Consider the following 13011-nt stretch of genomic DNA (forward strand, 5'->3'; position numbering starts at 1 on the left):
TCTATTCATGATTTAAAAATGCTTCTTTCTGGATTTGCAGACTGCACAAAATAAAATATATCCATGACAAAATCATTCATTTATCAATTATCTGCTTAATGTTGTGTAGCACCACTGTGGGAGATGGTGCCCCTTGCAGCACTCAGTAGGAGTAGGCATAGAAACACACACAAACATATACTCATTGTCGTATGGCATGGATACTTGCAGATTATTTAGAGGATCACCATTTGACATACTATACATTATTGAGATGCTGGGGGAAGTCAAATCGCCCAGAAATAAACTTATAAAAACAAAAAGGAAGAAATCCAAGATGGGTGTCTTAAACCAGTTTAATGCTTTTGTCCAAAGTTAGACTGGACTTCATGAGAACCATAATATCAGTCACATGGTCTACAACATTGATTAGATGCTTGCCATTGAAACCATTCTTAAAAAGGCAGTACACAGTAGCTAGGAAAAAAACTTTTTAAAAGGACTAAACTTTAAATATCAGCAATGAAAAGACGAGACAAAAATACATTCATAAAAGTACACTTATTAAAACATGAATATTCTAGTACAACAATGGAAAACTTCAAAAAAAGCCATGAAAGAAGCCAGTTTTACAAGGCAAAAAGTAGCCTTCAGTTTTAAAACACTACTGATTGAAGTTGTTTCATTTAGCACAGGAAAAACATTGGCATTACTTTGTAGCTGCCACTACAATTCTTTGGGTTCTAAAAAATCTTCAGCAGGTCCTCTCCTTTCCCCAAGTTCACGTGGTCAAGAACAAAAAATGTTAAGGGGTGGGAGATGTGTCCCTTGATGTGCTTATATAAGACATTTCTTTCATGATTCTTTTTTATATCATAACGATGCTGATATATTCTAGCCCTTAGTGTCTTTTTTGTTTTCCAGATATAGAACCCATCGCATGATTGGCACTTTGCAATATAAACCACAGCTTTACTACTCTGCTACAGGGCTGAGTCAGAAATCTGTTGAAATGGTTGCTTTTGTCCATTCAGATTGTGAAGGCAGCCGGCCTAGCTAGATAGGATTTTGTAGATAATTCTGTCATTTGTAAATATTACTGTAAGCCACATGCTTGTTCTCTTAAATGTAAGAAAATTATGGTAAATGCACTCTGCTGGAGGAAAGTTGACAAGTCAAGCATTTGTAAAATGCCTGACTGCCAAACAATTAATATATGATGCCCCTGCACTGGCCCAGCAATCAAGGAGCCTCAGTCCTCACCACTAACATCAGTAAGGGGCATCCACAATGAGAAGGATAACAAATACACACACAGAAAAGTACAATTTCCCTTAGGAGCACACAGAGATCACAGTCTGTCTGGTGCTGGTTTCTCCCTTTCTCTCCAGATCCCAGTAAGACTCCCCACTGGCACAGCTATAGGGTCCAGATCTCAGCCTAGTGCTCAAGCTAAAACCTCCAGCACCCCCTCTCTGTCCAACCAGTGCTTCGTGTAACTGTCCAGTTAGCTGACACACACACACTTTTAGATATGAGTTATATACAAACACATAGACACTCCTGGGGAAGGATGGCACAGGTTCCCCAGCTATGCCCCTTCTGCCCAGACTGTACGGTAGTACCACTTGCCACCAACCACTAATATCAGCTACTAATAAGGCCATTATCAAAGGATATCCAATTATTACTGTGCAATATTATTATCCAAATGGTAAGTGTGATGAACAGCAAGGCTTATTTGGAGTGGCTTGGACAGTATTACTATGTATGTGCAATGTACTCTAGAGCTTAAATTATCTCTGCATAAAACAGCCACAGTTGAAAGATTTAAAATATTTAATCATAAATAATAAGAACACAAGACAATACTTCTTACTACACAGTGCTAGTCAAGAGTTCAGAGATCATAGAGAAATGCTTGAAATAATACAGTAGCAAAGTTCTGACATCAATACAAAAAGCAGCTAGACTAGACTTACTATTTCCTATCTATATCTAAGAGCAAACAGAGTTCTAAAATAAACTTACATATGGAGCAAGGCAGTGCTGAGTGCTGGTGATGTTGTCAGTTCTGAAAACAAAGGCAAAATGCTCTGATTCTCTCTCTCTCTCTGTCCTTAAATTGATAATAGAGTACCACTGACTCATTTCAGATTACATCATTATTCTCTGTTTCCCAGGGTGACAGAAACTCAGGGCGTAACAGCCCCTTTGATCCTACAGCTGGTCAGGAAGCCAGAGCAATAAAATACATTATACATGTAAATTCTAGCCATTAACTCTGGTCTCAAAACAATAGGAAAAATTCCTTCATTCAGACATCTCGGCTCTGAGTTTTGAGATCAAACAATTATACAGTGCTTGACTTGTAATTTTCCTCCAGCAGAGTGCAGTGTGGTTACATTTTTGAAGTTGAGCATTTACCATAATTTTCTTACATTTAAGAAAACAAGCATGTGGGTTACATTAATATTTACAAATGATAGAATTATCTACAAAATCCTATCTAGTTAGGCTGGCAGCCTTCTCATAGATGAATAATTGTTGTGGACTAGATAACTGGGAAAAAATGAGCGATTTTTGTGGAACTCCAAAAATAATTTTGATGATTTTATTTATATATTGTATATCCTATATCATGGACATGATTACGTCTGCTTTAATTTTTATTCCTTAATATGAATTTTCTTCTAACTTTTATCCTCTTTCTTTGTGTTTTTTTTACTATGAAATAAGTGGTAGTTACTTGAGCCACTATATTTATCTTATTGTGTAGTTGTTCAGTATGACCCTGACCAAAAATATGTCTGCAAGCTCCATTTTGTGTTGTATGCTTATAGTTTATCCAGCTCAAAAACTTAATAATGCATAAACTAAAGTAATATTACTTTAATATTATTACTCCATAAAGTACATATCAGTAACAAGAGTCTACAAACACACTTTCAATCAAGGTTTCATTAGGTAATTAATGTTAGCAAACAAAGTTCTCATTTAAAGTGTCTTGGCCAATCCTTTACACTCTGAATGGATTATGGTAAGGGCTGCTTTACTGCATATGGAGTGCAAGCTGAACGAGGTTCTAACTCTCCAAGCCTAATTCTGAGAACAACTCCTGTATCACAGTTTTTTATATGAAATAATTTTCAATGCCCTTTCTGTGTACACTGACTCTGGTTCCTTTTGTTTGGGAGATTTCATCCTTCTTTGTGTTTGCATGAAATGGAGTTGATATAAGTTTGGGGGTGGGGTGGGGATTACCCTTCCCATAGGGAGTGCAGGGTGATTTTGCTCCCTGCATGAAATGAATACATTTATTTTTTTCATCTGGTTGATTTTCCTACTAGTTGTGCTTGGTGATGCATGGTTTTTCACTGAGTTTTGTTTTGGTGAGTCAAAGTGAAAACTATGATAAAAGACAACAGACAGCTGCAATCATCAACTAATAGTGTCATAATGGCAGCATATGCTGTACTTTTTGTTTCATATTTAATACTTCTGCGGTTTCTGCTACTGTGTATTGTAAAGCCTTGTGTATAAATTAATAGTCCTCTCAGACTACTAGTCTAATGTCTGTTATTTAAACTTACTTAATTTTGCATCCTCTTTATTTTAAATATGCCCCAATGATTTTTCCAAAAAACAAGATAGTTACTTAAGCTTTAATTCCACAACAATTCCTGTCTAGGTGGCATCATTTATTCCACCCCACAAACCACCTTCTTAAAGAATCAGATTATGAGGGTCTGCTTTGCCAAGCAATCATATTAGATTGTACTGATTCTGTAGATGTACAATTTCAGCATACTTCCCCTACTACTGTCAGAATGTTTTCTGTCTTATGTTTAATATAGCAAAAGAACAGTTAAATGTCAGCACAGTCAAATCTACTTTTTTAAACAGGGTTTGTAGTTCCTTACACAAAAAACAAGCCATATCTACAGTGTACAATTTATAGCAGTTGATGTGGTGAGTTAAGGCTGTGAACTGTAATCGGTGAGATGCAGGGTTTGATTCTCTCACCCCTCATTTGCTTACCATGTGACCTTGAGCAACTCTATTAACCAAACATTGCCTCCATGTTACCCATGAAAAGGGATTGTGTGTCTATTAGGCTTGCCTGGTTAGCAAATGGCTGTTATTATTCTCTTCTTAATGATTCATCACTGGTCATCTGTGAGACTTTAATAAGGTGGTTTAAGGCAGAAAGGAGATATTATACTCAGCAGGCATGTCATTCATACAGACGTTTGTTGTGTGACTGTCACTAAAATATTTTCATAAATAGAATGAAAATTCTAGCTGACACTAAAATAGGCATTTTAGCTTAGTGGATATCACCCATGCCGAAGATTAAGTAAAAAATATATAATTTTTTTTGTATTTAACATTTCATAAGTATTACCTACATGTTTAGTTTAATTCTGTTGTAATTACTAAATTATGATAAAAGGATGTTGACTTTTCTAGAAGTATGTTGAAATTATGCTTCTCATTTTATGTGTGCTCTTCATAATTTGCAATAACAAAAGTAACTTTATCTTAACAGGCTGCTGTATTTTTTGAAAGCGTGGCAACAAGCACTACAAATTACAGTCAGTAAGTAAAGACTTATGTAGAATGAAATATTATGTTTCACACCAAATATGAACTGCCTATCATTTTTTCCTAGGTGATGTTTGATATCATGCTTGCTGACCATCATGTCTCCCATTGATCAGACAATATCCTTTTATTCCTCCACTCCTTGTATTCAATCCTAGAGTCCAGGCAGGAGATATCAAAGAGTGGATGACAGGCAGCAAAGCAGGTGTTTTGTATTCATAACAGTGTCCTGGCCATAAGAACATTTCAGGTAGCTTAACTCCACTGTCCCAAAGTGAGTATGTATACAAATTGCATTACTACAGTAACCTGCAATGCCATCTTCTTATGGGTGAGCACATATTCATCCTTGCTATGAAGGCTATCACATCTCAGTGGCAATGTCAGCATAATGTCTTCCCTTACTCTGTACCTCTGCATCACTACTCCTCTGTTGAGGAGAAGTGGCATTGTGTGCAACCAGTTCTGACTCTGTATCATAGTAAGAGCTTTTTCCCCTCTGTGCCACCTGTGTTGGCTTCTTATCATTTTGACAGACTGCGGTGGTTGTGCTGAGGTAGCGTTGTCGCCTCACAGTAAGACGTTGTCCTGTTCGATTCTCAGCTAGAGCATCTTCTGTGTGGAGACATGCGTGAATGGGCGTACCTTTGTTGAAGGTTGTGCATCAGAGCTGGCAACTCGGCACATAAAAATCTACCGCCAATCATTAGCGGACTGGAGTTCCGCTGTGGCGACCCCTAACCGGCAAAAGCCGAAAGACACAAACAAATTTTGGTGAGTTTTACTAACTCTTATTTGGTGTGTCCCAGACTCTACAGCAAGGTAGACAGGGCATGGGGATTCCCCTGATAGCAGGGGAAGCTTTTGACATTTTGCCTAGCCTTTCTCCCAGTATGGCATGCATTGACATCAGTGGTGTTTTTATATGTGCACTAACATATGCATATTCTCTGGGAAGAATGACCTGCCTTTGCTTCCCCATCACTTTTTTCCATTTGACCTACAGGTTAGCAGACTCCATCAGGGGGGTGCTGCAAGTCAGGAAACCCAGCTACCCAGGAGAGGCAGTTCATCTTTGACCTGCATATTCCAACCATCACCTGACACCCCTCTGCCACTTTGACGTATTTCTTTAGTGAGCAGGCCCTGAATAAATGCATGTATTTATAGAATTTTATGGAATGTGCTTAAATCATACAGTTCAATTGTAGTACTTGATTTTCTTTTTATTAATTTTTATAGAGTACTGTATTTATTTACTGATTATTTTTTCAATATGTGTACTTCACATGACCTTAAATCAAGGATGACCAAGTTTAAAATTTACCATTTGCCAATGATATAAATAGTGCATGTCATGTAAACAGAGTTAGAACTGATGAAGCTCTGTCAAGGGTGAAAGCACTCAGATATTTAATATATTTTATTTTTCAATAAAGAAAGTGCTTGATTACTTTAGCATCTTAAATGAGATTAGCTAGAGTCTGTGGTTCTTATTTCCTCATTTTAAGGTGTCTCAGACAATAAGCCTGATACTCTGTTTTCCCTATATAGCTGTCTATATCTAAATATGCTCTCTCAGAAACATACATACATATAGATGACTGTATGTCTATATACCTATATATTTTTTTTTCTACATTTACACACACACACACACGTATATATATATATATATATATATATATATATATATATATATATATATATGGATCTACTACTTTTGATCGACAGCACATTTCATCGAAACTCATTTGATCGACAGCACATTTGATCTAAAACCAGTATTCACGGCAATTAACAGGGATTTGTCCCCCACCCCAAAGTCGTGCGACCCTGGAGTTGATATATAAAGATAGGGGTGTGTGGGGGACACAGCCCCCCACATTGGGTGGTGTGGAGGGTGAAGCCCCCCACCTAATTTCCTTTAAAAGAAGAAAATAAAAGAAAATGTATATATTGTAAATGGAAATTGTGCCCCCCACACCCCCTACCATTATATATCAACTCCCTGTTAATTGCCATGAATACTGGTTTTCAATCAAATGTGCTGTTGATCAAATAAGTTTCGATCAAATGTGTTGTCGATCAAAAGTAGTCGATCCATATATATATATATATATATATATATATATATATATATATATACGGATTCACTAGACAATCTCGAATTACTGCAATGTTGAATTTCAGTATTTCAAGACTGTATAGTCGAAATTCCACATACCCGAAAACCCACGACCACACACACACACACACACACACACACACACACACACACACACACACACACATATACAATCACACAAAAAAACACACATACACCTACCTAACTACACTACAACAAACAAAACAACACACACAGACACAACATAACATACAAACACACCTACCCTACCTATAAGATGGGGGCAAGCCCCCCATGCATCCCCTCTACTTATATATACTAACTCTGAGGTCGTACTAAACACAGAAACACAGAAAAAACACCATTACACAAACTCACACACACTAAAATCCCTACCCAATACCCTTACATAAACATCACTTACCTGAATCCCCAGCTAAATTCACAAACCACACTGCATGTCATGAACGTGACACCATTACAGTGGATTCGACATTTCCACATTCGAGATAGTGCAGTTTTGCCAGGACATCAACCAGAAATTAGGGTCCTACCCTATTTTTTCATATAAGAAATTCAAGGCCCTACGTCTGTTATTTGAAAATAGGGACCCCCCTTTACTAATTACTCCCACTCAAATTAACCCTGACAAAGGGATGTTTGTTTGTGGTAACTGTATTACTTGTAAATGGATCAATACTGGTTTGTCTTACACTTTCAAACATAATCATTTTACTGTTTCTTTTAATCAACATTTTGATTGTAAATCCATTTATGTTGTATATGCTGCAGTTTGTGTTTCTTGCCCAGCCTTCTATGTTGGTAAGACTATAAGAAGACTTAGTACAAGAATTAAAGAACATTATGGTGCCATCAGAAAAGCTAATTACTGTAATGCACTAGCCAAACACAGTAGCACATGTAATACTTTTGATCAATTTAAATTTCTAGTTCTGGATTATGTCCCTTTGTTCTTCGGAGACAAAGATACCCTTTTAGAAGTCAAAGAACTGAGATGGCAGCTTTTATTAAATGCTGAGACTCCTCCTGGTATTAATGAACATTTAAACATCAGATGTGTATTAAAATGGCATAATTAATTGCATTATTCGTATTTTTATCTTATTTTTATTTCTAGTTTTATTCCTTATCTCATAGTTTACTTGCTCTTTTTTAGTTTCATACTGATATCCTTCTGAGTGTTAATATATACATTATTTTGTACTTATTTGTTTTGTACTGATCTGTTATATGTTAGGAGCATTATACTGTCCCTGCTATTCATTCATTATTCATAAGTAATTACTATGAATTTGCTCTATTTTTCATATGAATATAGTTGTTAACACAGCACTGGCTAATATATTATGATGTCATAGCATTAATTATTATCTTCCCTATATATATGTGGATTGTGGTGTAGTATTACATTTCTAAGGAAGTCCAGCCTATTAAACTGGATGAAGCGCATTCTACTGGCTCTCAGTTTGATTTTTTAAATTTTTAAATTGTTCTATAGTTGGTTAGTTTGAAGTTATTTTATTTTATTTATTTGTATATATATATATATATATATATATATATATATATATATATATATTTATATATATATAGTATACACATATACATATGCACACTTAAATGCATACAGAAATCACAAGACGGATTTGGAAAGTAATGATTTATAGGAGTTTTAAATGAACATATGTCAAAAGCATTAGATAATTCCCCTGCTCAATTCATCTCTGTTGAAGCAATAAACTGTGCACTGACACCCCCTGGCCTGTATGGCTTTCTCTGTGTAAATTTTTTTTCAAGTTGTTGAACTTGACTGGTGAAGAATATTTATTTATTTGCTTATTTGTTATTTCCTGCATGGGGCTTACAAGGCTGATTCTTTTATTTTTATGTGATGTCAACTCTGCTTATACCAAGACAATGTTCCTTTTCTGGCCAAACAAAAGAAAAGATTCCTTGCAGTTGTTATGTGGTATGATATTACTAGGCCAAATATATGATGGTACTAGGCCAAATATAGCCATCAATTTCAAGGCAAAAATCATGCTTGTCATCCCCTGAATCACTTTTTGCAAGATTATCTTCTGAATAAGAAGGTGGAAAATGAGATGCCTGTGTTGCTTAGAGGACGTATGCAAGTTAAGCGGTACATCTGAGGTGCTATCTGGTGGGACCTTGGAAAGCAGTAGGTGTTGTTAAGTATGATGAAGTATAAATGGCCTAATTCATCATCTGAGAACGGAGGTGTACCAAGTCCACAAGAAAGGCAAAGGAATGTGTCTACCTGGTGGCTAACTGAGGAGGACATCTACATAAAAACTAAATTTGAAGAACAAGTATCATCTGACTATGTGGAAAACTGGGCTGATTTACCCAATGAATTAAACCATGAAAGGTACTGTGAGATTTCTAGAACAAGGAAAGCAAAATAAAGGGATTTAGAAGTAAAGGCCTGCTAAGGGTGAAAACATTTTAACATGAGAGACTGGTTTTGCTTTGTCTATGGCTCCAGTTTTTGAGAGAACCTTGCAAATTGTTAAGTAAGACTGTGCCAAGGGCCACTACTTCTGTCTACTGCATCTTCTGGTCTTTAAGGATTTCACAGAATTTGGAACTCATCTAATCCAGAAAAACTAAAAACAGTTATGCATTATTACTCTAAGGTATATAATGTAAAATGTTTATGTATGTTTCAGTCAATGTGAGTGGTTTATAACTTTTGTTTAATAAAAGCAGTGGAGATAAGAGTGCAAGAATGCATGGGGATATAACCACTTGCTGCAGGGGTCCCTGATATAGGTTCATAGGTGTGTACTAGGCTAATGGCCCTGGAGCTTTTACAAGCCTAGCCCATAGGATTACACTGGCATCGAGCCACCCGACCTTAGTTTCCAGTGCCTCTGTTGAGTAGAGCAACTGTAGTGATCCCTGGGGTGAATTTTCTATTTCCCATCCACTCATCAAGATTTCTCTTGAAGAGGGCCAGTGAGGTGCTCTGCTTGACATGTATGGGAAGTCTATTCCATAGCATGGGCAGTCTCTGGCATGTGAACCTGTCCCTCCAGCATGTTCTGTTGATTGTGGTAATGAGGTTGAGGTCTCTAGAGTGTGTGGTGCGGAGGGATTGGGATTTGTTTAGATGTAGAATTTCTAACAGAGCTGGGTCAGACATGGCTTTATACATCAAGCAGAGATTGTCTCTAAGTAGGCGATATGAGACAGAGAATAGTTGGAGTTTTTTGAGTCTGTCCATATAGGACAAGTGTTTAAGGCCTAGGATCATCTTTGTGAGGTACTTTTGTGTCCTCTCCAGTTGTTGCAGGTGTGTAGTGAGGTACATGCCAAATGGCATTGTACTTGATCACTGGCCTAATGAGGGAAGAGTAGAGGGAGACAATGACCTCTTTCTTCCTGGATGCAAAACCCTTAGTAATGAGATGTGCCACATAGAAGGACTTTCTGACCACAATGGCAGTGTTGTCGTCAAAAGAGAAGTTGCTGTCAACCTGTGTTTCCAGATTCCTTATAACGCTGTCGCCTTCTGTGTTCAGTGGACTTCCATCGATGTGGTAGTTCATGGGAACTGGGTTTTTCCCAAAGGGGATGACGACACATTTTTTGGCATTGAGCTTAAGGCCATGGTTCTGACACCAGTTGTTGGTCTCAGTGAGGCCTTTCTGTAGGATGTCAACATCACTTGGAGAGTTAATAATGGCTCCCAACTTGCAATCATCTATGAACTTTGTCATCCAGAGTCCCTTTGTGTTGGACTGGACTTCTGAGAAGTAGATGCCAAACAGGAGAGGACCCAGGACTTATTCCTGTGGGACCCCACTCACGACTGGTCAGCAGTCTGACTTGGTGTCAGCTACTTTCACACTGTGGGTTCTATCTGTGAGCCAGTTTGCAACCCACCTAGTGATATAGGAATTGATGCCTAGCTTAATGAGTTTTTCTATGATTCCTGAGTGGGGAATGATATCACAGGCCTTGGTCAGATCAAGGTAGGCTGTATGAACCACCTTGCCTTCATTCACATTTCTAGTGACTGACTCAAAGAATTCAACCAAGTTAAGCAGGCATGATCTAGCCTTCACAGAACCAAATTGTGTGGGATCCAGAGTTTGGAGATTCCCTATATCCTTGTTTTTAGGTCCATGATGATACGTTACATAGCTTTGCATATCAGACTTGTCAGGTTAATGGAGAGATATTTCCCAGGGTCTGTAGTCACTCCTTCTTTGTGGAGATGGATGACTATAGCAGTGCACCATTTGGTAGGGACAAAGTCTGAGGTGAGGCTTTGATTGAACAGGGCACACAGGTGAGGTGCCAGTTCACTCTGTAGTTCATGTAGAACACAGCCAGGGATATTGTCTGGTCCCATAGAACCTGTATTCATAGCCTTGGACAGTGCTGTTTTAACCTGTACAGCAGTAATACTGGGTGCTTGGCAATCTACTGGTATTGTAATTGGTCCTTGGGGGGTATAAGGTTGGCACTGAATCTGTTGGCCAGTATATTGGCAATATCTGTTGGCTCAGTATAGGATGTACCATTGTGTAGTAGTTCAGAGCAAATCTGGGTATTGCCATGGAGGTTCTTTACATAATTATTAAAGGCCTTGTAGTTGTCTTTACTATCTGTTGCATTTCTGTTTTCATAGCTAGCTTTAGAGGATTTGATGAGGGATCTCAACTTTTTGTTGAGGCTAATAGGGGAGTTTTCCAGTCTTGGGACTTCACCTTATTTCCTCCTTCTGTTGTAGAGTTTGTTTATGGTAGGGGACTACCAGATTGGCTTCCTTTTTTTGGAGGAGAATGTCTTGGTTCCATTGAGTATGGCAAGATCCATGCATTTGTGTACATGTTCATATAGTGCATTAGTGTATGATTCGGTGGTCATGCAGCTGTTTTCCATTTGCATGGGGGCCATGAAGTTAGCCACCTATGTTCTGAGGAGCCCAATGAGACGTTTTTCATGGTGGTTACCTTTGCTTTGGGAGTGGGAGGGATGTGGATTTCCAAGGTGATTAGTTTGTGGTCAGATCTAACCAGGGAGGAGTTGACTGTTGTTGTAGAGCAACGGTCACCCATGTTAGTAATGACCAGGTCAAGGATGTTGCTACATCTAGTGGGGGTAAGAACAAGCTGGTCCAGGGCATTGGAATTAATGAATTCCAGGAAACATTGGGAGAGTGTATTGGTACATGAGTAGTTTTCCCAGTTAATGGAGAGATAGTTGAAGTTGCCCAGTATAAGTTTGTTAGGTTGGACCCTAATATTCTCTAGGGTGCTTAGGAATGCGGAGTGAGTGTCTTGGGACATGGTTGGGGACCTATAACAGGCTACAAGCTGAATCACTGTCTTACCCAATGTTAGCTACATCTGAAGTATCTCTGATGCATTATGTTGGTCTACCAGTATGGAGGTGTGTGCATCCTTTATGAATATGGAAACACCACCATCTTTGGAGCTTCGGTCAAAGGTCTGGGGCCGAAAGGTGTGGAATGAGTTATAGCCTGGTAGCACAGAGGTGCTTTCTGTTGCCTTGAACCAGGTCTCTGTTACAGCACAAATGTCAATGTTCTCCATTTTAAGGAGTGCTTCAAGTGAGTGCATTTTGAGATTTAGACTTCTAGCATTGAGCAGCATGGCCCTCAGATTGCATTTTGTAGCTGTTATGGTGGTAATTTGGTCTTTTGAACACCGCCTAAAAAAGGCACTATGGGGTGGCAAGAGCCTTGGCCAGTATCCAGAAGCCCAGGGGTGACAGATGCAGGCCATCTCAGGCAGACAGATACTGTATCCCATTAGAATGACACCAGAAACTTAGCCAGTTGTTGAAATCAATAATTTTCTGCTTGTACTGTGGTATCATTCTGGGTGATGGTAGGCTACTGCTTAGGGCAGCATCCTACCATGGTTCCTACAACTTACGCAGTATTGGTAAGCTGAAGTGGTTAGTATGGTGAGAAAATATTTGGGCCGAAAAATTCTACATCAGAAAAATTTAAGAAATGGAAGAGCACTATGGGCACCTCTGGCATTTTCAAATTGGGGAACATTTATGGTTATTGTGTGGATATTCTCAATCTGTTCATTGACTTATTTTATTCTGTTCAGAAAGTAAGGCTGCTAATTCTCCTCTATTAGAAGCCATGGACTTTAATCCAATTCTGGATTCTATAAGGGACTGAACCTTTTTTCTCTACTGAGAGATGTCTTAATGGACTAAATGGGCCAGCTGGCTTTAGTTGATGTGGCAAATATTTTACC

The 13011-nt window shown here is 38.3% G+C and overlaps 1 protein-coding gene across 1 annotated transcript in view; it reads left to right on the forward strand.

The window, feature by feature from the left end:
* LOC122816734 (mesothelin-like) overlaps positions 1–13011 on the forward strand; it is a 464103-nt gene that overhangs the window by 81541 nt on the left and 369551 nt on the right. The window contains exon 6 of the mRNA XM_044089728.1: positions 4532–4581. Coding sequence (XP_043945663.1) covers positions 4532–4581 — 50 coding nt within the window. The remainder of the gene's footprint in view (positions 1–4531; positions 4582–13011) is intronic.

This window comes from Protopterus annectens, chromosome 12.part0 (genome assembly GCF_019279795.1).
Source record: "Protopterus annectens isolate FY-2018-M chromosome 12.part0, PAN1.0, whole genome shotgun sequence".
Taxonomy (NCBI): Eukaryota; Metazoa; Chordata; order Ceratodontiformes; family Protopteridae; genus Protopterus; species Protopterus annectens.